General features: G+C 46.7%; 2 protein-coding genes and 2 long non-coding RNA genes across 14 annotated transcripts in view; 1 reads left to right on the top strand and 3 right to left on the bottom strand.

Annotated features, from left to right (window-relative positions):
* The window catches only part of PKD1L3 (polycystin 1 like 3, transient receptor potential channel interacting), an 80,180-nt gene extending 74,217 nt beyond the window's left edge, over positions 1–5,963 (bottom strand). For 5 of the 6 annotated variants that reach the window (XR_015145702.1, XR_015145703.1, XR_015145706.1 and 2 more), the window contains exons 1-3: positions 4,068–5,963; positions 3,146–3,268; positions 826–942 (exon numbers count right to left, since the gene is read on the bottom strand). Coding sequence is in view for 2 of the 6 variants with exons in the window: in XM_086351564.1 (XP_086207690.1) it covers positions 826–942; positions 3,146–3,268; positions 4,068–4,440 (613 nt within the window). In the remaining 4 variants the exon portion in view is untranslated. The remainder of the gene's footprint in view (positions 1–825; positions 943–3,145; positions 3,269–4,067) is intronic. The other variant, XR_015145704.1, reaches the window with a different exon arrangement.
* A 1,253-nt stretch (positions 5,964–7,216) lies between these two features.
* LOC147353517 (uncharacterized) lies at positions 7,217–11,608 on the bottom strand. Its single transcript, XR_015145708.1, has 3 exons — positions 11,479–11,608; positions 11,027–11,141; positions 7,217–8,647 (listed from the first exon to the last, which is right to left on the bottom strand). It is a non-coding gene; the product is annotated as an uncharacterized LOC147353517 (long non-coding RNA).
* DHODH (dihydroorotate dehydrogenase (quinone)) lies at positions 7,512–20,610 on the top strand. 5 transcript variants are annotated; one of them, XM_086351569.1, is made up of 9 exons: positions 7,512–7,547; positions 9,805–10,017; positions 11,923–12,118; positions 14,538–14,620; positions 17,039–17,226; positions 17,837–17,950; positions 19,287–19,440; positions 19,616–19,775; positions 20,263–20,610. In XM_086351569.1, the coding sequence occupies exons 3-9, from the start codon at positions 12,012–12,014 to the stop codon at positions 20,315–20,317; spliced, it is 861 nt and encodes a 286-aa protein (XP_086207695.1). In that variant the 5' UTR covers positions 7,512–7,547; positions 9,805–10,017; positions 11,923–12,011; the 3' UTR covers positions 20,318–20,610. The 5 variants fall into 5 exon arrangements, with proteins under 5 accessions (XP_086207695.1, XP_086207692.1, XP_086207693.1 ...); XM_086351566.1 differs by having other exon boundaries at positions 11,919–12,118; XM_086351567.1 differs by having other exon boundaries at positions 7,512–7,789; positions 11,919–12,118.
* On the bottom strand, positions 12,193–19,620 carry LOC147353516 (uncharacterized). Of its 2 annotated transcripts, XR_015145710.1 has the most exons (4): positions 19,436–19,620; positions 15,058–15,347; positions 13,288–13,446; positions 12,193–12,409 (listed from the first exon to the last, which is right to left on the bottom strand). It is a non-coding gene; the product is annotated as an uncharacterized LOC147353516 (long non-coding RNA). The 2 variants fall into 2 exon arrangements; XR_015145709.1 differs by lacking the exons at positions 15,058–15,347; positions 19,436–19,620 and having other exon boundaries at positions 13,288–14,540.
* Positions 20,611–24,414: the final 3,804 nt, after the last annotated feature.

The raw sequence follows: 24,414 nt of genomic DNA, 5'->3' as shown, positions 1-24,414 counted from the left end.
TACAAAGTAGTATATAAATTTAGAGGCTTTGCTCCCCTGAAACTCAAATTTCAAGACATAGTTTTATCCAAACTTCTCAAATACATCTTGAACATCACTGCTTTAATTATAACCAGAAGAAATTTCAGAATTAAGTTTTCCAAAATATCTCATCTTTACTTTCATCTAATTATATCACTACATTTTCCCCTCACAAGCACCCATTTACAAAGCATTCAGAAAAGTTGATTTTTACATTTGTTCTTTAGAAATATATTCTCCCTAGATGAGAAAATGTCTCTACAAGAATACTCTCTTTCTTGTATTTTAAAGAACACTTTCTGAATTGCTTTTTTTTTTTAAAGGAAACTTAAGGGGCTAGTTGACAAGGACACCTAAGCCTTGAAGCTGTGAGCTCCTACCCCTAAGAATATTACTCGATCCACTTTAAATTTCTCTCTCTTTTTACCGGTTCTGTCAGGCGATCTCTGTAATCAGCCCACACTGATACCAACTGACGTCACTGAAAGAAATAGTATTTTTCAAAAATAAAAAATTGAGCATACTGTGATTTGAAAGACTTTACATGGATTTTAAGAAGACTTTTTTGATGGAAAACATTGTAGGGGGGAAAATTGTCTTTTATTTGAGCATATGTGAAAAGAGGATGGCCAAAAAAAAATACCAAGAAAACAGACCTATATAAAATGAAAGCAAAGTCTGCAATACTAAGATCAGACAAAACAGAATGTAAAGGATATTTACTGAGTACCGTGCTATGACGACACATTTCAGCATTAATTCAGTCTCGTGCATCCGTTAAGGCAGCAACTGATGTCACATTACCTGAGGTCACTTTGCTTCTCGGTCTTATGACTTCTCTTTTTGTCCTCTTGGGCTTCCCACATGAATGAGAATTGTTTCCATTTCTTTCATAATTGGCATCTTGGTCTGAAAAGGCATCTGTTTGGAGGCCAATGCAGAAGTTAACGTTTTGGATAAAACTCTAGCTGGAAGTCTATAAAATTATCACTACTTTCAAGTATGTGATAATCAAGAAAAGACAAATTAAAGATAACTATCCTGCTGTTTTTCCAAAGAACAACAATGTAGAAATTCTGCGGTAAGTCTTTTGCTCTGGAACACGGTACATCTCAACGGGCGTGAATTTGAGCAAACTCAGGGAGATGGTGAAGGACAGAGGAGCCTGGCATACTGCAGTTCAAGGGGTTGCAAGGAGTTGGACATGACTTAGCAACTCAAGAACAACAACAGTCACACCCCCTTATACTATTCAACAGTTCAAAATGCATCAACTTGATCAACAGTGAGAAGAGAGAATTAAGTTCATTTTTAAGAAGTTGCATTCTAAGCATGGGATTTTCTCTTGTATTCAACAATTCTTACTGTTAGAGACAGAAGTTCATAAGGTGGGCAACAGCATTCTTGAACATGCCTCCCTTTGCATATTTGCTATTTCTTATCATGCTACTGACCACAGCTGGAGAAATCACATAACCTTGTTGACTGCATCTCAGCTTAAATTCAGGATCGTGAACCATGAGGGGTCTGCCTTTGCCCTGCCTGGTAATCACAGTATCTCCCTGGTCTATTCTCACTTCCCCTCTCCAAAGTGGCCCTCTCCCACTTCCTCCTTATTCTCTCCCCTCAATCTTCTCATGTCTTTGTTGTAAAACCTGAGTTGTTTATCCTGTAGCCTCCCAATTCTGGATTTTGATGATCACACTCCCATGGTTCCATTTCACATGTTCTTCAGTTCTCTTACTTTTTATAAACTGGCTCTAAAGGCGAAAGTACTTACTTTCTCGGGCCTCACATAATGCCTGTGTGTCTCTATCTTTATTAATCTGGCAGCCAATACCAGGCATTGTTCTAATATTCTATATGATTTGTATTATTTTCATCCTCATAACAATCCTTGGAAGGAAACTGGGCTGCGTGGAGGATGAGTCGGTTGCCCAGGGTGGGAGAAACAAGATGTGAACCCAGGAAGCCTGGCTCGAGTGCAGCCTTTCCACTGTGGTGACATACTTCCTCTAGTTATCGGCACATAGACTCAGAATTTGCAGAACTGGCTTGGATAAATAGAATTCTTTTTGTCCAAGATTTCCTTCTGCAGAAACATTCTATGTTCTACAGCAGAAGTCTCTTGCAAGTACAAGGAAAATAATACTAGGAAACGCATTTTCACTCCAAAATCAAGAGTAGCAGAGAATGTCTGAAAGCTCTCTTGGGAGAGTGAAAAGTGGATGAATAACCACCATCGTTTAGACTCTATTAGGGGGCTGCTTTTCCAATCCTGGAGACGGGTTGGGTGAAATAAACTCTTGTGATGATAAAAACAGTTCACAATTGTAAGATGACTGCCAGTACTAGAGATGCAGTTTGTGAGAATGAAACGTGTGAGCACTTGACTTCCACAGAGACTAGCCTCACAACCTTGGCCTCATTTACAGCAGCATGCCATTATGGCAAAGAGACAAAAATATCACAAAGAGCTTGAAAGGGTGAAGAAGGAGAGGTTTGCTGCTAGAAATATGTAAACTTGAAATACTGGGTCCTTTCAATAGCCAGTATTTGAGAAAGGTGATCTTTTTTTTTCTTGTAATAGAAAAATATTGCAATGTCTTCTGTTTTATGAAGCATTCATAGCTGCTGTACATTTTAATAAGAATGTATTTGTGATTTTTTTAAAAAAGTGGAACAGAACTTTTACCTAGACAGTCTGAGACATCATAAGGCCTCTGAGAATTCACTGAGCTACAGTGTAAGTGCTTCATGTAACTATTACCATGAAGAACATTGCTTAATGTGAAAACCAAACCAAACTAAACCCAACTACCCCTTAATTCTCACCTCCTACCTCTGAAGAAGCAAACCTCGCATTGATAACCAGCTCCCCTATAATCCACCATATTCTATGTTCCTCTTTTGCTTCTTGTTCTTCCCAGTAAAGGCCAGTGCTGAAAGGACTGGGGGGTGCACACTCCATCCAGGTCAAGAAATGAAGGGAACATTGGGGTTGCAGGAGGAAGTCGTTAGGTCCATCACTCACAGACTCTATCTAATACTCTCACATGCTCTCCTTATTCAGAGTCAGTTTCTAAGAATTAGGTCTTTGGCAGCATGTAGCTTCATCCCTTACCAGCTTGGCAAATGAAGTAATGCTTCGCTAAGCAAGAGCCCTCTTTGGATGAGGTCTGATTGTGACTTCTGGTCAGGTAGACGCATCTGGTGGGCTTGGTGGCTGGGCGGGTTGTGACATCTGCTGCAGGGAAACCAGACCCAGATGAGCCTCATACTCAAAAGTTGAACAGTTTAAAAAAATAAATATGAACACCAAATTTTGATTGCCCCCTGACACACACAAATTATACACTGTTTATTTTTTCATATTATGTGTTATCACAAGGCTTAGTATTAACTTATCTAGACGTCAACGAAGGTGTCCGACTCTTTGCGACCCAAAGGACTGTAGCCCACCAGGCTCATCTGTCCGTGGGATTCTCCAGGCAAGAATACTGGAGTGGGTTGCCATTCCTTTCTCCAGGGGATCTTTCTGACCCAGGGATCGAACCTGGTCTCCTGCATTGCAGGCAGATTCCTTACCATCTCAGCCACCAGGAAAGTCCCAATGATGTAATAATGCCTTGAGCTTTTCTTTAAGACCCTAAGATTACTGTGTCTAAGTTTGAAAATATCTGTGTAAGAAAGGCAACTGGCAAATAATTTCTCTCCAAGCTTCTGTGTCAGGAAGCATGGGGCTGAGAATGATAAATTTTCCTTTTTTACCAGGAAAAAAAGTAACCATTTCAGAATTTTGCACAATACTTTTAGTCAAATAGCAAGTAAATTAACTTTTGATAGGCCCTGAGACAAAAAAATCTCATCATTTCCTGACACAGACAAATGAAAGGCTGGAGCACAAAAGTGGAGACATTTCAGAACAATGGTAACAAAGTGACTGATCTCTCTGTATACAAAAGAAGTCACATTTCTTTCCTTCTCTCATCTCAGAGGAAAAGTAAGGAAGTTTCCTTCATGAACACTAAACCTCAGAGCCTCACCTGGGTGGTTTTTTCCTTGGTGTTTTTCCGGCAGTGTTAAATTTCCCCCGACCCACCACTTTTCTTTTTCCAGAAAGTTCCAGAGGAGATCTTGAACCTCCTGGTTCCAGGTGAAAGCAAGGTGTCCTCCCAGAGCATGACAGTGCTGTTCTGCTCCCTCAAAGCTGCACCGAAAGCTGCTCAGCTGAAAACAATTATTCCCTCCGCGTTGCTCTGAGCCGTGGATTTCACTGCCTAGAACGAAACCTGTTGTGATGTACAACCAAAGCCAGGTTCTTCCTTTGAAGAACATTTTCTCTGCGAACTGTGAGCAGGAAAAGTGTGGGGGCTCAGTAGCTGCCTGGTCTTTTAAATATATTCTTGGTGGGCTCATCGTATTTATTTAGTATTATTCTTCTAGAAATAGGGAGTCATTTGTCAAGGAGACAAAAGGTTTTGTTTTAAGGAGCCAGGTGGTGTTCCTACAGGCTGAAAGCAAATGCTAGGGATCAATAAAGCAACGGGCCCTCATGGCTGGGGCAGCACCACCTGTGTCTACACAACTGGCTATGCCTTTAGCTTTGCAATATCGTAATAGCCCTTTGTCTGCTAAATCGAACCTATAAGAGCATAGAGGGTGATGAATATCTAAGCCAGTGTTGCTAAAAGTTCAGTTTCGTATTTTCTTTAAAAAAGAAAACCATTCTTGCAGACCCCCTAGAATCGATTTAAATTATTGTATTATTTCTTAAATACATTTATACACAAATCTAGGCATGATATCTATCCTAAAGCTCTTAATCATAAAAGCCAGAGAATAAATATTTGATGAAAGCATGAATACAAATTATAAACAAAACTGAAAACCACTTAAAATCAAATTTCGCCAAACTAAATAGCCACATCTCAGATAAATATGGTTCCGGTCTACAACTGCACAGGTTCTTTTGATTTTGTCATGCACACTGACTCCTGCTGTAAGGATGAATCAATTCTCTCACCACTTTTCTTTAATTAACTTGATGAAAAACCTTTGTTCATAGAGCATGCCACCTGTGGCACATCTATCACTTATATATGTTAGCCAGTTCCCTTTCTTGGCACCAAAATGAGATCATAAATACAAATAAACGTGGGCACAGAAATTGCCTGGCAGGTTTCAGTACGTTTTCCAAATGGTCCACGTGATGCTTGCGGTACTTTAAAAATCACTGAGGAAGTGGACACCAAAATACAAAATTCTCTGAAGTGTAGAGCCCAAGAACACACCCCTCACTTTGAAAAACACTGCAATAGTCAAGTAATTGGGAACTAAATCAGTTTACGTTTTAAGTTAGAGGGAAAAAAGACAAAATAAGTGTAGTTAATACAGAAGTTCCAGGCTTCCCTGGTGGCACAGTGGGTAAGAAGCTGCCTGCCAATGCAGGGGAGATGGTTCCGTCCCCGGTCCAGGAAGATTCCACAAGCCCCCGACAACTAAAACCTGGCACGATTATACGTTAGCTAGTTCTCTTTCTTGGCACCAAAATGAGATCATAAATACAAATAAACGTGGGCACAGAAATTGCCCACAAACACAAAGTCTTACTTTCCAGACATCCCTATAAACATATATACATGCATACACACGTACGTTTTAGGCATTTTTATAGTGAAACCATGCCAAAGCCTTTGACTGTGTGGATCACAATAAACTGTGGAAAATTCTGAAAGAGATGGGAATCCCAGACCACCTGATCTGCCTCTTGAGAAATTTGTACGCAGGTCAGGAAGCACAGTTAGAACTGGACATGGAACAACAGACTGGTTCCAAATAGGAAAAAGAGTATATCAAGGCTGTATATTGTCACCCTGTTTATTTAACTTATATGCAGAGTACATCATGAGAAACGCTGGACTGGAAAAAACACAAGCTGGAATCAAGATTGCCAGGAGAATTATCAATAGCCTCAGATATGCAGATGACACTACCCTTATGGCAGAAAGTGAAGAGGAACTAAAAAGCCTCTTGATGAAAGTGAAAGTGGAGAGTGAAAACGTTGGCTTAAAGCTCAACATTCAGAAAACGAAGATCATGGCATCCGGTCCCATCACTTCATGGGAAATAGATGGGGAAACAGTGGAAACAGTGTCAGACTTTATTTTTCTGGGCTCCAAAATCACTACAGATGGTGACTGCAGCCATGAAATTAAAAGACGCTTACTCCTTGGAAGGAAAGCTATGACCAACCTAGATAGCATATTCAAAAGCAGAGACATTAGTTTGCCAACAAAGGTCCGTCTAGCCAAGGCTATGGTTTTTCCTGTGGTCATGTATGGATGTGAGAGTTGGACTGTGAAGAAGGCTGAATGCTGAAGAATTGATGCTCCTGAACTGTGGTGTTGGAGAAGACTCTTCAGAGTCCCTTGGACTGCAAGGAAATCCAACCAGTCCATTCTGAAGGAGATCAGCCCTGGGTGTTCTTTGGAAGGAATGATGCTAAAGCTGAAACTCCAGTACTTTGGCCACCTCATGAGAAGAGTTGATTCATTGGAAAAGACTCTGATGCTGGGAGGGATTAGGGGCAAGAGGAGAAGGGGACAACAGAGGATGAGATGGCTGGATGGCATCACTGACTCGATGGACGTGAGTCTCAGTGAACACCAGGAGTTGGTGATGGACAGGGAGGCCTGGCGTGCTGCGATTCATGGGGTCGCAAAGAGTTGGACACGACTGAGCGACTGATCTGATCTGAACCTGATGTTCATGGAATTTTCTTTGAAAATCAGCTCAGGTATCTTACGCAGTGCTGTAATTCATTTCAACCCTTTTAGTGCCCTAATGGCACCCAACTCCAGTACTCTTGCCTGGAAAATCCCATGGATGGAGGAGCCTGGTAGGCTGCAGTCCATGGGGTCGCTAGGAGTCAGACACGACTGAGCGATTTCCCTTTCACTTTTCACTTTCATGCATTGGAGAAGGAAATGGCAACCCACTCCAGTGTTCTTGCCTGGAGAATCCCAGGGATGGTGGAGCCTGGTGGTCTGCCATCTATGGGGTCGCACAGAGTCGGACACGACTGAAGCGCCTTAGCAGCAGCAGCAGCATACACTCTCAACCCACGCTTTATCTAAAGCACACACACTCTTATGAATAAAATGTTTAACTTGAACGATCAAAAACTTGGTGAGAGTGTTGCTTAGAATCTAAGACTCAACATACAGGGAGTCGTCTCTACGGATTCAGGATGCTGCAAATCCGCGCAAGGTGTCTCAGCCAGAGCGCGCTGCCCCGCAGCAAAGACTCCGGGAGGCCCGCGGGCGGAAGAGGCGTGTACACCGCGAATGCGCCGGCGCATGAACGTTCAATCAGACTCTCCGAGCGGAGCGGAGCCTTCCCCTCCGCGGGCAGGGGAGGCGCCCGGAGGGGCGGGGATTAGAGGACATCTCCATCTCCTCCAATGGAAACGAGTCAGAGGCGGGCCCAGAGGCGGCAGGAGCATGGCGTGGAGGCAGCTCAAAGTGAGTACAGCCGGTGCTGCTAATGTGGCAGCGTGGAAAAGCACGGGCGGGAAGCCGGGCGAGGGGAGGATGAAGCTCTAGCTTGGGCGAGATGTGGACGGGAGGAGGCTCCGAGAGCTTGGGCCTCTTAGGGTAGTGTGTGTAGCTCTGCAGACGCCTGCTGATGGTCATGCGCGTGCATTTACACACGTACTCGGCCACTGTGTAAATGCTACGTGTAAACAGTGTAGATGCTGATCTATGTAAGAGCACGTGGGCTTTTACTGAACTAAGCCCAGGGACACTTAGTGAACACAGGACCGCCTAGCATTGTGTGCAGGATCCAACCTGGAATGAAATCACAGTGAAACATAGTGCCAGTGTTTTTAGATAAACATTTAGGGCAGGGTTTTTGTAACGGCACTCAGATATCTGTGGATCCACGCAAGGGGCGTTCCTACAGTCTCTTGGAGGAGGCTAGAAGTGTAGATAATGAATACTAGATCTATGGTGACGGCTAGGAGTGACCCTTAAAGGCAAAGCTGATCAGGCCTCCTTGTTTAGGGAACCAAACTCAAAACTTTATTCTGGCCAAGACCCCTGCCTGCCTCCCCAGCTTATTTTTTTTTTTTTCTCTCTCTTTTTTTCCCCCTAATTTTATTTTATTTTTAAACTTTACATAATTGTATTAGTTTTGCCAAATATCAAAATGAATCCGCCACAGGTATACATGTGTTCCCCATCCCGAACCCAGCTTATTTTTAAGCGGTACTTTTCCTCACTCCTTGATTCCAGACAAACCTTTCCCCTTCCCCCATTACTTGGGTGCATCTCATTCTCCTATGCCGCCTAGAGTGTAGAGGGCCTTTAGCCTCGTCCCCTCCCCAGCCCCCGCCCTGGCGCCTAGCTAACTTCTATTTATTCTTTGAATATCAGCTTTAAGACACTGCCTCGAGGAAGCCTTTCTCTGCCTCTGTGATTAGGTTAGGCTCCTCCGCCACTTTTTTCTCCAGAGCACTGTTGTAGGTTTGCATGATCGTTGATTTCTCTCTCCTCCTGAGGTTGTACTCCTCGTGAAGGCAGGGACTTGAGCCTGGAATCCATCCTTGCGTGCACAGTCTCTATGGGGTGAATGAATGAGTGAGTGACTCAGCACCTGGCAGTGATAAGTATCATGAGCAATGTTTGAGTTTGGTGCAAGAAGACCTGATGTTGGATATAAGAACAGAGTTGTGGTTGCCAAGGGGGTAGGAGAGGTAGAAGAGGGAAGGATTGGGAATTGGGGCTTAACAGATGCAAGCTATTACATATAGGATGGGAAAACAACAAGGCCCTGATGTATAGCACAGGGAGCTGTATTCAATATCCAGTGACAAACCGTAATGGAAAAATATGGAAAAGTATATATATGTGTAACCCAATCACTTTGCTATACAGCAAAAGTTAAGACATTATAAATCAACTATACTTCATTAAAATTTTTTTAAAAAGACCTTAGAAAAAATTTTTTTGCAAAACCCTGTTTTGCATCCTGAAGTGGAATTTATGTATAATACAATCTTTCTATATATAATTTAAAAGGTCAACATAATGTCCTAATTGGAATATAAAGGAGAAATGAATTTATAATAATATGTATTTTGACCCATAAATATTAGGGCATGAGTCATCTAGGTAGTGAGTCAGGTGTGTAAGCCTCTACTTAGAAATTCTAGTGCCACGGGAATGTCTTCTGAGATGGTGTTATTCTTATTAATGTTCTGTGCTGAACAGTATGGTCAGCCCTCAATCAACAAGGCAATTGCATTCCTGGAAAGTCAATGCAGATGAAAACCACACAGGATTGTGTTTATGTGGGGAAATAGAGTCTGTAGTTCTAGGCTCAGGTAGTACGAACAGATATTTGTACCTAGTGACTGTCAGTAGGATTTTCAAAAGTCGTAGAGGCACTTCTGACTTTACTGATGCCCACTCACTAAATCTATGAGCAGTCTCCTCCGATTTCCACTGCATGCCCCAGGGTACTCCCCCTCTTGAAACCCCTGGCCTGGAGTCCTTTGGGGCAGAGGAGTGAGTGTCTGCAGAAATGCAGATACAGCCTCTGCCTGAGAGGCCAATATGTGAGCAGGAACAGAGGAGACCAGCATTAGCAGAAGGCTAGGAATGTGACTGAATGTAAAGGCCATTATGTTCCCTGTGAGCGTGTAAAGTGTGTGAAGGGTTTGGGGATGGTTCCTCAGCCTGGCCTTGAGGGGATCCCACTGGCTCTTTTTTCTAGAAGCGGGCCCAGGATGCCATGGTGATCCTGGGGGGCGGAGGACTTCTCTTTGCCTCCTACTTGACGGCCACAGGGGATGAGCACTTCTACGCTGAACTCTTGATGCCGTCTCTGCAGCGGCTGCTGGACCCTGAGACAGCCCACAGGCTGGCTGTTCGCTTCACCTCCCTGGGGCTCCTTCCTCGAACCGCGTTTCAAGACTCTGACATGCTGGTAGGTGCTCCTTGTGCGACAGATACAAAGGTCAAGGTCAAAGTCTCCTAATTTATTCAGCTGGGGCTGATCTTTTGAAAACTAGAATCTCAAGTTAGCCCTCAAACTGTCGTCCCCATCTATAGATTAGGAACACTGAGGTGCAGAGGAGTTAAGTGACTTACCCAAAGGCACCCAGCCAGGAAGTGGCTGAGCCAGGATCCACACCCATGGAGTCTGGCTCAGCATCCTTCCCCTTAGCCACCATCCCTGCCTCACTGAGGTCTCAGGTAGCTCAGAGTTCACCTCTGCTGAAAAGGAAGCATGCCAGCATCACTAGCATCTAATGTGATGTAGGGATGTCTAGCCAAGCCCTTTGAGGAAAGCATACCGCTCCTGTCTGAGCCTCATTCCTTCCTGCATCTAATCATGGGCACCACTATCCCCTTACTCTTCTGTGTGCTGGGGTTTCTGCAGCAAACAAAGTGGAAGAATCCACGTCCTCCTAGAATCTACATCCTCATGTAAGCCCTGACAGTTTCCACTGAAGAGACTCAGCAAAAGGGGGACATTAGAATGATGTGAATGTGAAGAAAACACCAAGAAGCCCTCAGACCTCTCAGGAGAAGAGTCACTATTATTGATCAAAGTGGCCTTCCGTGTATTTTGCCTTTGCGTCTTAGTATCTCTTTTACTTCCCATCCTGCAGCTTTGAGAAGATGTGTGTGTCGCCTTTTTTCAGAAAAGTGAAAATTTTCTTTGGATTCCTTTCGGTTAGAGAAAACAGGTTACTAATGTAGCTCTTTCATAGCAAAGCCAGGTGGCATAAAGAGAACTTTGGAAAAGTGGGGGAGACCTGTACACAGTGCTCTGGACTGGTGCCAGCCCCATTTGACCATCATCTCTGGGCTTTGAGGACTGAGGGCTGCCTGGGGGTCCTGTCGTGCAGCTGGGGTCAAGAGCCCCTCCTGGAGCACGGCCCCCAGTGGCCCCCTGACTAGTCCCCGAGGAGCCACGTGCACACACTCACCTCCATCTGTTCTTCCCCCTCTTTGGAGCAGCCTTTCTTCTTTCTGCTTCTGGGACCAGATGGTGTCAGCCTGGGACCCTTGCTAGTCCCGGCAAAGGCTTTCCTGCAACAACAGCTGACAGAGACAACTCCATTGGCAACTGCTGGCTTTATGACAGGCTGATGCCTTTCCCATCTTTTAACGTATCTGTCTTGCTACTAGATTTGTTGGCTCCCATCAGGGTGAGAATCCTGAATCACTCAGGAGTCGGACTAGACCTGACAAATCATTCTCATTCTAATAAACAATCAGGAATCCAGCCCACGTCTGCCAGGGAAGAACCTGGTCCTCCCAGCCTGGTTCTGGGGCCCAGCAGTCAGAGCTGCCCAGCCGAGGACAGGAGTCATGGGGACTCTGCTGGGCCTTCGTGTCGCCTGGCTGAGGAGGAGGGACACAGCGGAGGCTGACTTACTAAGATGATGAAAGGATCTCGCTGCCTGTTTCAGAATAGCACCCACTAGGGGCTGAGACCAATGAGCCACTCTCTCCCACCAAGGATAGCGGATAAGAAGGTGGAATCCTTAACTGTGATGAGAAAAGGCAGCACCTGTCTCCTGTTCAACCCATGGTGGGAACGCTGTTTGTCTCCTTGGTGATGATAAAGCCTGATGGTTCTCAAACTCTGGCTGGTATCAGAATCAGCTGGAGAGCACTGATAAAGATCGATTCCCTCAGAGTTCCATTCTGCACCGCCCCCTCCCCCCCCAAGACTCTGATTCCTTAGTCCAGGGATGGGCCCTGGGACCTGAGGTTTAACAGGCAGGTGATTCTGACATAGGCATGCCGGGGACCATGCTTTGAGGAACACCAGAATGGCTTTTTCTGCCTGTGACTTTCTTTCCTTCTCCCTAGGAAGTGAGAGTCCTTGGCCATAAATTCCGAAATCCAGTGGGAATCGCCGCAGGATTTGACAAGCACGGGGAAGCGGTGGATGGCCTTTATAAGATGGGCTTTGGTTTTGTTGAGATAGGCAGTGTAACCCCAGAACCTCAGGAAGGAAACCCCAGGCCCAGGGTCTTCCGCCTCCCGGAAGACCAAGCTATCATTAACAGGTAGGTGAGCGGCTGTACCACGTGGACATTTTTCTGTCATTTGGAATGTTCTGGAATCATGTTGAGCATAAAAGCAGGTTTTATGATTTCAGTTTAATGTATATACAAGCTGGGGCTTGGAGGACTACAAAACAGCTACAGTCACAAGGTCACAAGCAGGAGAACGTGGGTATGGGTGTTGGCTCACTTGACTTTGGAGACTGTGCTTTTTCCACCTGGTTACTTCCAGTGCCCTTGCCCAGCTCTGTCCAGTAGAAATATGATGGAGTCCTATATGTAATTTAAAGTATTCTGGTAGCCACAATAAAAATGTAAAAAGAAACAGGTGAAAATAAAATTGACTTTAATAATCACTACATTATTTGTAATATTTATTATACTACTTAATTGTAAATGCTTAATATATACTTTTAATATATAAGCAATACAAGCATGACTGGCCGTGTGCCTTCTTTCACTGTATCAAGCCTCTGAAGCCCAGCATGCTATCCCTATAGCATTCTCGCTTTGACTGGCCAGGCTTCACTCTCTGTGGCCGCATGTGGTTAGTGGGTCTTCCGCCAGACGGCACAGCCCCTGCCTTCAGTAACTGGGAAAGGTAATAATCGATATAGACAGCTGCTTTTAGGAAGAGAGATCCTTCTAGACTATGTAAAGCCCTTCTCTTTGTGACCCCCTGGAAAGTTTTCACTACAGCAAACCCAGAAAGTGGAGAAGTTCCTCCTTTCTGGTAGCAGTATTTGAGAACCTCCTTGGAGGGGGTGGGGAGGTTTGGGAGGCAACTTTGGGATCATGAAGGGCCTTCTGGGAGGCTGATGTATGGAAGGTTTATTTGGCTGCATGTCCTGCTTTATCGTGCTTGTTTCAGGGAAAATTTCCAGCTTTAGACATTAAATTACTGATCTTTCCCCTGTAGGGTGGGATCGATAGCTTCAGAATGGTCAGGTAAAAAATGTTTACGATTCACCTGCCACAGATAGCCCTGGGTACCAGGATGACGGGGCCTGGTAGGATCCAGTGTGTGAGAAGTGGCACGAGAGAGCAGGGCCTGAGCTCCCAGCCCTTGTGTTCCTGGCTCCAGGCATGCCTGGCCCAGGGTGGGTGCTGAATGAACCGAGTCAATGAGTACATGTATCTATTAGGTGTTTCTGGCTGCAGAACTTACTTACTGTTTAAGTAGTAATGGGTGTTTGTTATTATTTCCTCCTCATTATGGGTGTAGTAGGCAGGTCTAGGGTTGGTTGAGCAGTGGGGTGGCATCAGGACTCTGGTCCAACCTCTGTGGGCCTTCGCTTCTTGCAGCCTGAGCTGCAAGCGTATGTCCTCACCTGAGGACATCAGAGAGCAGAAAGGAAAAGGAAGTATGGATATGGGGGGAAGTGGGTATTTTCCCAGAAGCTCCCTGGTGGGCAGCACTTTGTATCTCAGTGACCAAGCCCCATCACATTCATTTCACCCTGTACTGGAGAGCTGGTGCCACTGGTAAGGAGGAAGGGACGGGGGTGGCCATTAGAGCAGCGCCCCTCTGGGGGCTGGGGACGAGAGATGAGAGAGACGAGGCCCAGCCTTTGTGGAGTGTCCACTGACAGGTGATGGAGAAGACGTTGTCTCTTGTCCTCGAGACGGCTGTAACCCAGTAGGGGAACAGCAGCCTTTATGTGCATCCCAAGTCAGGAGAAGACGGGTACAGGGCACTCCATGCACGCCAGCAGGTGAGGGAGCATCTGGCTTGGGCCAGGAGAGAAAGGATGAGGAGATGGAGTGGCAGGATGGGTTCCAGGAGACGAATTTGTGGGGTGAGGCAGGAGGAGGGAAGATGGGTTATCACAGTGGTGAGGTCCCACTGCGTGGCAGCAGTGGATGGGAAGGAGGAGGGGCTGGACCCAGACAGGTCTGGGGGCAGCTACGTAGTTGAGTCTGGGCTGTTTACAGTGCTGGTTGGCTGAGTGACTTGTTGGCAAATTGTAATTTTTCCCTCTGTGCTTGATGGTGTTCTGGCAAGTTCTCTAGGATTTCCCAGGGTGTTTAGACTGTAGAAGTCTAAGAACTGACTCTGATTTTTCCTTTTGTTTCTTTGTCACAAATGTATGGTGAAATGGGCTTCCCAGATTGCGCTGGTGGTAAAGAGCCTGCCTGCCCATATAGGAGACATAAGGGACAAGACATGGACTTGGTCCTGGGCTGGGGAAGATCCCTGGAGAAAGGCATGGCAACCCACTCCAGTATTCTTGCCTGGAGAATCCCAGGGACAGAGGAGCCTGGCAGGCTGTAGTCCAGAGTCGCAAAGAATTGAACATGACTGAAGCAACTTAGCACGCACACATATGGTGAAATGGTCACGGAGCCATCTCCATCTCTCTAGTCTTTCTGCCTGAGGGTCCTAACCTTGTCCCTCTCCTTGTGCTCTTCTGTGCTCCAGATACGGATTTAACAGTCATGGACTCTCAGTGGTGGAACACAGGTTACGGGCCAGACAGCAGACGCAGGCCAGACTCACAGAAGGTAAAGGGCACTGCATCAGAGGGCGGTTCCTCAGCTGTTGGAAGGAAACTTGTGGGAGAAAGTCAGGAATGTTCCCAGTGAAGTGAGCATGATTGAGCAATAAGAAAAAAAAAGTGTGGAACTCAGGGCTCCTCTCCTAGAGGAATTTTCCTGGCTCCACTACAGCATCCAAGCTTTTAATTGAACTTTGCAATTGAACAAAGATAACACTTTGTTAACTAAAGTTCCTGCTTTGTTATGTAACCTGTGTCACAGCGGGTGACTTGGAAATAAGTAGTGCAGAGGGGCCGCTCTGTGATCACACGAGCAGGGCCTGGGTGCCTTCTTTGTACATCCTGCTCTCTTGTCCTTTTCTCCATCATAGAAGTGATGCATGCTAATGACAGACCCGTTAGTAAATGCAGGGAAACATGAGGAAGAACACTAACATTACTCACACTCTTCTCCACTCAGGGATAACTAACTGTTTCCAGCACTGGGAAAGTATCCTCCATGACTTGTCTGGAAACACCATGCATTTTCGAAGGCCGCCTTCAGAGGTGCTGATGTTCGTTCCTGGGGCTCTCTGCCCTGCTGTCCCTTGGGGTGCACGTAGCGGTCCTGGCACAGAGCTGTCTTCACTGTATCTTCCCAGGCATCCTCTGGGGCTGGGTGAGGCTACGGCCATCTTCCTCTTTCAGCAGGCCCCTCTGGAACACCTTCCAGAAGATTAGCTTCGTTAGATGTCCTGGTAGTGAGATGAAAAAAACCTGTGGATATTGGCTTCATTTCTAGAAGCAAGACTGAAAGTTAGCAACCTCTGATTTGGGGAGTAGGAAGTGGCCTTGCTTAGAACTCCCTGGCCTTGGTAGACCCAGACCCTGCTATACTGTAGACCTTGCCACTTGGGGGACTTGCAGGTCACAACAGCACTGTCATGGTGTGTGATACTCCCCTGCCTGGCCTCCCTTTCCTTCTTTTAATTGTCCACAGTGCCCTTTATGCCACTTCTCTCCTCTGTGCTCTCTTGCCCGACCCCTCAGCCCCCACTCTGGTGCTGACATTTGCTGGAGTGAAGCAAAATCCCACAGCAGAGCTCTGCACATTGTGCTTAGCAGCAGCTGGAAGCCGTGAAGACAGCTTAATCGCTTGCATCATGCCAGTAAACTTGAACTGTTAAAAGCTGTGGTGCCCTTTGGGGGTAATTCAGCAATTTTTGTCTAACCCCCAAATGTTGTCATTTGGGGCAAATGACTACTAACAGAAGACCCACTGGCTACATGAAAATGATCTCTTAAACCAGTTTGCCTGGTGGAAAAAAATTACAGCTTCCAAGCCATCTTAGCTTGACTTGGGAAGCTTGGAGACCCTGTTATATAACTTGTCTAACTGGGTTCCCTCTCCTCCCCTCCACCTATGAAATTAGCTACACGAATCTCATTTACATTCAAGCCGATGATAAAACAGGGACTGCATTTACAGTGTGCGATAGCAGGACCAGGTGGTGTTCTTTGACCCTCCCTGACCTGACACGTTTTGTGAACTAGCTGGATGTCTCAGATCTTCTCTCAGGCAACTGGTGGGAAAAACAGCTGGCATCGTGGATATACTTTATCCTTTGCAGATAAGATGGTATCCCAGGAAATCAAGTGCAGACAAGCCCTTGCTTTTACACATAGAAAAATACCTTTCGGAAACACACTGAAAGTCAAAAATACAAGTCAGGTGATAATTCCCTGTATTTTAGAGTAAGGTAACCGTATTACCTACCGTGCACGTTGAGAGTGGAAGGGACACAGGCACGAATAATTATGCCCAGGCTACAGGAGTGTTCAGGGCTGGCCTGGAAGCTCTGGGATATGCGGTCACCGAAGTTATAAGGGGAGTCCCTTCTCAGGACGGAAATGATAAAACCATTATGCCTCTTCATTTTAGACATGAGAATAGAAAATATTTTCCAGTCTATTTTATATGTATCCTTTAATTTTGCGCTTTCTTCACAACCACACACCCAGTCACCTGACCAAGTGCAACAAGCGGCCCCTGCGAGTCAACAGCTGTCCCCTGGCATGCTGTTGACTTGCCTCTTCCCAGCTGTACTGCATTTACGAGCCCTACCTTTTTCATCACTAGTAGCTGCACTCCTAATGTCTCCATGCCCCATTAAATTAAAAAAAAGAAAAAGGGCGCAAAGTGACAAAGCCGGAAAACATCCTAGTAGCTGCCCAGGTACGGCTGTGCAGACGAAGGTGGAGGGTGGGTTTAGGTCGGCAGGCAGGGCACCATGCATAGCTCGGCGTTTTTCAGCTGCTGTGGGCAAGGTCGCATTTGGAGCTGGAAGGTCTTAGGCTGTTCATGGGCTGCTGGTCAAGGACGGCTTCAAAATATTATGTGGGAAATGTTGAGTAGGGACAAAATCCTGACCAGTGATATTTACAGATGGGCTGCCGCTGGGAATAAACCTGGGGAAGAATAAGACCTCGGTGGACGCTGCCTCCGACTATGCAGAGGGGGTTCGAGTCCTGGGTCCCTTGGCTGACTACCTGGTAGTGAATGTGTCCAGTCCCAACACGGCTGGGCTGCGGAGCCTTCAGGGAAAGGCCGAACTGCGCCGCCTGCTGACCAAGGTGGGTAATTACGTGTCCAGGCCCAGCCCCACTAGTTTGACCTACTGTTCATTCTCTAGGGCCAAGCTTCAGCATCGCTATCTGCTATCTAGGAGTTGTCTTTAAGACCTGGACCAGTTAGGACCCCTCACTTCCCTCTAATCCCCTAAGTAACACTGATTGTGCTCAGTATTAATCAACTGTTCAGTTATCTATCCCTGCTGTTAATCCACAGTGTATGAGAGCAGGGACCACAGCTCTCTCATTTACCACTCTGTTCTAGCATCTAGCACATTAAATGAATGAATGATAGGATGACTTTTCATCAAACAGTACTTGTGACAGTATTTGCTGTCTCTTTTAGGGACAAAAGTCTAAATAAACCTTAATGTATTAGCCAATGCCAGTGACATTAGGGACTCACTCTCGGGGATTCCTTGGTTTAAAAGAATGGAATCAGATCTATCTTGATGGGGTTGTTTGCATAACTGAGAGTGGTGTTTCCGGAGAAGGAGAAACTACTGGTGCCTTAGTTTGACAGCTCGTGTCAAGACACACTGCGGCTGCAGGTCACGGTCACACTGTAGGCTGCAGGCTCAGGGTCCCCATCTCTGGCCCCGTGTTGCTGTAGGTGCTGCAGGAGAGGGATGCCCTGAAGGTGGCCCACAAGCCAGCTGTCCTGGTGAAGATTGCTCCCGACCTCACAGCCCAGGACAAGGAGGATATTGCCAGCGTGGTGAGAGAGGTGAGGGTCAGGGCCTGGGGACACCGTTCACGGCCTGTAGAGGCCACCTGACCAGCTGGGTTAGCCTGGATGGCAGTTTCTGTTATATTAAGGGCTGGTTTGCTCTGTCATGATTCAGTGTATCACATACAGGCATTATTGTTTAGTCACTGAATCATGTCTGACTTTTTGCGACCCCATGGACTGTAGCCTGCCAGGCTCCTCTGTTCATATGTAGGCATACCTCAGAGATAGAGGAGGTTCAGTTCTGCCACTGCAATAAAGCAAGTCATGGGAACTTCTTGGTTTCCCAGGGCACACAGACTCTGCTAGTATAGCCTGTTCAGTGTGCAATAGCATTGCATCTAACAAAACAATGTACATACCTTTTATTTTTTAAAAAGTGATCCTTGCAGATATCTCTGGTGATAGCTCTATTCTAGGAACTGCCCCTCCCCTTAAAAATACATATATTTACTTGTTTATTTACTTACTTATTTTGGCTGCGCTGGGTCTTAGACACCTGGAGTCTGGCGCCTGAGACCACTCGGCCACCCTGACATGCTTGCGCTGGGTCTTTGCAGCATGTGAACTCAGTTGCAGCATGCAGGATCTAGTTCCCTGACCAGGAATTGAACCCAGGCCTCCTGGATTGGGAGCGTGGAGTCTTACCCACTAGACCACCAGGGAAGTCCAAAACAATGTATGTCATTGAATTAAAAACTACTTCATAGCTGAAAATATGCTAAGCATCATCTGATACTGCAGGGTTGCCACAAACCTTCAACTTGTAAAAAACTTAGTATCTGTGAAGCACAATGAAGTGAAGTGCCATAAAACGAGATATGCCAGTAATAAGAAAGGAAATGTTTGAAGCAGTGTTTGAACGGGTCCTTTTCTCCCGCTTCTTCCCTCCTCTTCCTCCAGCAAGGGCTTTAAAGACTGTGCCTCCTCCAGCCTTGATCAGTGCAGTGTTCTGTCTCCAGTCTAACACCGGGTGTCGGTGTCACCGGGGACCAGTGTAAACCCAGACTGGGCCCCGCAGTCCTGCTTCAGGTCCTAGTTCCACCTCTTTCTACCTGCAGGCCTTGGCACAGGACGCTCTAGATTGAGTTGTTCTAAGGACTAAACCCCATCCTGGTGGAACCATACTGGCAGTTGGTATGTGATGGCTGTTACTGTTGTGTTGAGGCTCATTCTGACACTTGCCCAGGAAGTATAATGAGCGAGGTCTGGCTCTGGCTTCTGGGGGCTTAGGTGTGGGCGCCGGGCCCGCTGCTGTGTCAGACCTCCAGGGAAGCTTCTCCAAGTCCGTCATGCCCTGACCAGGGGGCTCTTTTTCTGTCTCCCCCTGCAGTTGGGCATCGATGGACTGATCGTCACAAACAGCACAGTGAGTCGCCCTGCCAGCCTCCAGGGTGCCCTGCGCTCTGAACCAGGAGGGCTGAGCGGGAAGCCCCTCAGGGATTTATCAACGCAAACCATCCGGGAGATGTATGCACTCACCCAAGGCAAGGACTCCATGTCTGTCTTCAGAGCTCTGTGTGCGCGGGCTCCGGGGCTGCGATGGGACTGGGCTTCCTCAACCACCGCCCTCAGCAGGGGGCTGGGGCTGGAGCCAGACTGAGCTCCTGTTCTCACGTCTCGCCCTCCCTTCCTCACCATGTCCCGTGCGCTTCTCTGCAGGCAGAGTTCCCATCGTCGGGGTTGGCGGTGTCAGCAGCGGGCAGGATGCGCTGGAGAAGATCCGCGCGGGAGCCTCCCTCGTGCAGCTGTACACGGCCCTCACCTACCGGGGCCCGCCTGTGGTGGGCGGGGTCAAGCGGGAGCTGGAAGCCCTTTTGAAGTGAGTGAGGCCACGTGGCTTGAACCAGGCAAACTTAATGTGGTTATCAACCAACTCAGAATGACTCAATCAAGGGGATTTCACCTGTCTCTATTCATTCAAAAAGCATCTGAGGGGTACACCCCAAATGCAGGGGGAAATTTCCCTGTTGCTCTTTTGACAAAGGTCATACAGTACCAAAGAATTAAAGATTAACTTCCAAGACAGTGGTGTTTATAGGCCTAAGGCGTTCTGGCCACATTCCTGTTAATTCAGTAACACTGGCTTGAGGTCAGGGAACTGTCAGTACTTACAATGGATTCCCTTCCTGGTCTGAAGACCTGGGGAGATTCCTGGGTGAAGACAGTTCAGAGGGGATGAGACATGCATTTGGGATAGCGAGGCAGGTGTAGTCACCGACCAGATGGAGACTGGTTGAATGTGGGCTTCCAGTAAAAGCCGGGCCTTTGCTTTACTATTTGCTGAAATGGTTTTGTTCTTTTTCCAGGGAGCAGGGTTTTGCCAGAGTCACAGACGCCATTGGGGCAGATCATCGGAGGTGAGGACTGGTTGGGGGGAAGCCTGATCTGGAACTGTCCTGCTAAATCAAGCGAGCCTTCCAGGCTAATGGAGAGAGACCACATTCTCAGACCACAAGGCCCCTCCTCCAGCTGGACTGTAAAAACCAAGCCTGACGGTCAGCAGAAGCCATGCAAGGCTTTCCTCAATCACTTGTCAGACAGGAGCTGCGTCCTTGATTCTTTCTAGAGTCACAGTCCAGGATCCTTAAATATTACAGGGACAGTAGACATTTGGAGGGAAAATCGTGGTAAAATAAAGTCATTGAAAAACTGCACTTAAGTCGCAACCCTCTTGCCTAGAAGTTGTAGGTCTTTTCAGGCCTCTGCCCCCCAGGATCTGCTGTCAGATTCCCAGGAGCTGGACTCTCTTTCATCCTATATATTTAAAGTTTTAACTGTATTTTGAAAATGTTTCAAATGTAGATAAAAGTTGCAAGGATAGGGCTTGTGGATGGCCGTCCTCTCCATGTCTGCACGTGGTCCACCCTCTGTGTGTTTGGGTCCCGCCCTCTTCATCGAGGGACACTGGTCGTTTTCACTGCATTCCTTGTGTAAAGGCCCTGTCTCCAAGCCAGGTCACATTCTGCGATACTTCAGGTCTGGATTTCATCCTGGCGATCTTGGAGACCCAATTCAGAAGATGGGCTCGTTGTCCCCCTGCTATACAATCTGTGAGCCGGTGCTGCTGGGCAGGCAGGCTCTTGAGGTGCCTGAAGACACTAGACAAGAGGCTCAAGAGGTCTGGTCATTAACTAAAGAGACAGAAATGCTAACCTTTCAAAACCAAAAAGCAGTTGGTGATGGGAGGTGAATGGCTCGGCTGAGAAGTGCTATTGATGTCAACACGCCTTCACAGCCAACAGTGCAGGTTTTATTTTAAATTTATTTCTTGGCAGCTCTGTGGAGAGGCCTGTAGCTGCCTTACAGATAACATGTCCTTGTCTCATCTCGGCCTCATCTAATCTCCACCTCAACCTCTGCCCATTCCCTCTGCCAAGAAACCAACAGCCAGTCTCATGCTGCGTTTGATACAAAGATCTTTTTCCTGTTTTTTAAAAAAGACTCTTAGAGACTTCCCTGGTGGTACAGAGGATAGGAATCCTCATACCAATGCAGGGGGACATGGGTTCAGTCCCCAGTCCTGGAAGAGCCCCCTGCTGCAGAGCAACTAAAACCCATGTGCCACACAACTACTGCAGCCTGTGCGCCCCAACAAAGAGTAGCAACCCCGCATCCCCACACCCCAGCTAGAGAAAGCCCGAGTGCAGCAACAAAGACCCAGCGCAACCAAACGTATTTTAAAAATAAAGATAAACACAGTTAAAAAAAAATTCTTAGTATGACGATAATACCTATTCATGGAGAAGGCAATGGCACCCCACTCCAGCACTCTTGCCTGGAAAATCCCATGGACAGAGGAGCTTGGTGGGCTGCAGTCCATGAGGTCGCTAAGAGTCGGACATGACTGAGCGACTTCACTTTCACTTTTCACCTTCATGCATTGGAGAAGGAAATGGCAACCCACTCCAGTGTTCTTGCCTGGAGAATCCCAGGGACAGGGGAGCCTGTTGGGCTGCCATCTATGGGGTCGCACAGAGTCGGACACAACTGAAGTGACTTAGCAGCAGCAGTAGCAATACCTATTCATAAATTAAACAGCATAGTCCCCAGATAAGTGTTGTCCACTCCTTCCTTCCTCAAACAATTCCACATCTCAGAGATAATCACAATTAGCTTTTATATCCGTCTAGATTTTTCCAGACATTTTTCTTTGTGTTTGCAAACACACACCCATAGCTGTTAAATGTTAAGTCGCTCAGTCGTGTCTGACTCTTCACGACTCCATGGACTGTAGTCTACCAGGCTCCTCTGTCCATGGGATTTTCCAGGCAAGAATACTAAAGTGGGTTGCCATTCCCTTCTCCAGGAGATCTTCCTGACCCAGGAATCAAACCCGTGTCTCTTGCGTCTTCTGCACTGACAGGTGGATACTTTACCACTGCGTCACCTGGGAAGCCCCATCTAATCACACCAGCCCCCTTATTTATTTATTTTAGTTTTAAAATCTTTACTAGATAATTACTGAGAGTCTACTAGGTTCAAAGTTGTATGGATATATGCTTTTTATTTCTGGTGTTAGTGTATTTCACCTACATTCATAAACAAAATTTTGGACAGACTAAACGCACAATTTTAGACCATTTTGTTAAAACTTTAAAATCTTCAAGGGAAGAGGTCATTTATTTTCCCTTTAAAAGCAGTTTTCTCTGAATGGGGGAGGAAGACGTCGGAGACATTCAAAGGACTCAGAGTGCTGTTGCTTGCGTCCCCTGCAATCTCCCGTTAGTTAAGAATAACTGGGAAATTAAATCTTATTCTGCAACTTGCTTTTTTTCCCTGGAGTCCTTCAATGTCCTTCAATGAAGGAGTGGTCCTTCAATCTACCTTGCTCTTTCTAACAGCCCTTTGGGTTTCTGCAGCACAGATATATCAATATTTGCTTGTGGGTAGACAGGCTGTTTTGTTTCAGTCACAGACAGCGTGACAGGGTGTCTCTTTTTGTGTATCTTTGGGCTCTTCCAGTAGAATTTCTGTAGAAAAGATTCCCAGAAATGGTTACCGCTCGGGCCAAGTTTAGACTGTTGATAGTTACTGCCAGATTGCCATTAGAGAGCATTGTTCAGTTTATCCTTCCCTACAGCTTTGTAGGAGAAGGCCCCTTTCCTCCTAGGCTGCTTCACACTGGGAATTTTCAAGTACTGCTCTGAAATAAACTTGTTCCTTCTCCACTTTCTCATTGACGATAGCCTTCATTATGTCTCTTCCTTGGTGGAAAGAGAAAAAAGGAACTGTGGGTTTAGCAAGCCACTTTGGGCTGCGGCCAAAGTGCTTGCCACATTCATGTCTCTGTGTGTTTGTGTGTGTGTGTGTATCTGAGAGAAGGAAGAGCCTTCAACTAAGACCCGCAGGGAAGGTCACAGATGGGGGTAGCTTTCCCTGGGTTCACCCATTCTCACTCGTCTCAGGTGGCCCTGCTGGTCTCTCCTCTGGCTGTGGGCATTCGTGTAAGTTTTGTGTGCCTCAGTCTCCCAGTGTGTAAAATGGGGAGAAAGAGACCCATCTCAGAAGGTTGTTCTGAGGATTGAATACTAAGTGTGGTTATGGCTCAGCACATCCTACTCTCCTAATAAATGTTATTTCTAATTGTCACAAAATCCCTGCAAATAGGTATTACCAGGCCTGTATTCACAGCTAAAATGAAGGTAAAGGGCCTCACAGGACCTCTGAAGAGTATTATTAGCCCCTTTTCTTCTCCCTCAAAAGTCCATCTTCTGTTACAGATAAGATGTCTATGTGCCATTACTTCCCCGCCCCCGACCCAGCCCCCAGCCGCACTGTGCGGCATGTGAGATCTTAGTTCACCAACCAGGGATTGAACGCGTGTTCCCTGCAGCAGAAGTGTAAAGTCTTAACTGCTGGACTGCCAGGGAAGTCTTGTCAGTACTTTTTATAAAAAACCATTCATAGTAACTTGCCCTGGGCACTTGACTGACCCGAAATAAGGTGGTCGAATGGGCTCTAGTGATCAAAGCTCAGAGCCCTGTAGAGGTGGGGAACATTCTGTAGGAACCACAGTGCCAGCCAGGACTGAGCCTGAAGATCGAACATGTAGCAGTTGAAGCAACCATCATTTACTCTCCCACAGTGTCGGCTTAGGAGTTCAGGAGCAAAGGAGTTGGTGGCTCTGGCTCAGGGTCTCCCATGAGGTTGGCCAGGGCCACAGTCACCTGAGGCTCTGCTGGGGCTGGAGGATTCACTTCTGAAGTGGTTCACTCATGTGGCTCGGGAGCTGTTGTTGGCTGTTGGCACAAAGGGCTACCTGAGTGTCTCCACACCAGGGCATCTGCCTTCTCCCAGAGTGAGTGATCTAGTGCAAGGTGGAAGCTACGACGCCTTTTATGACCTAGTCTTGGCGGTCACAGGGCTTCCCTGGTGAGTCAGCAGTAAAGAATACACCTGCCAACACAGGAGATGCAGCTTTGATCCCTGGGCCAGGAAGATCCCCTATAGAAGGAAAT

This window comes from Bos grunniens, chromosome 18 (assembly GCF_055505025.1).
Source record: "Bos grunniens cultivar Pamir isolate PY7600 chromosome 18, Bosgru_T2T1.0, whole genome shotgun sequence".
NCBI classification, from domain to species: domain Eukaryota; kingdom Metazoa; phylum Chordata; class Mammalia; order Artiodactyla; family Bovidae; genus Bos; species Bos grunniens.
The sequence above is the reverse complement of the archived record's forward strand: the minus strand, read 5'-3'. Positions and strand labels throughout refer to the sequence as shown.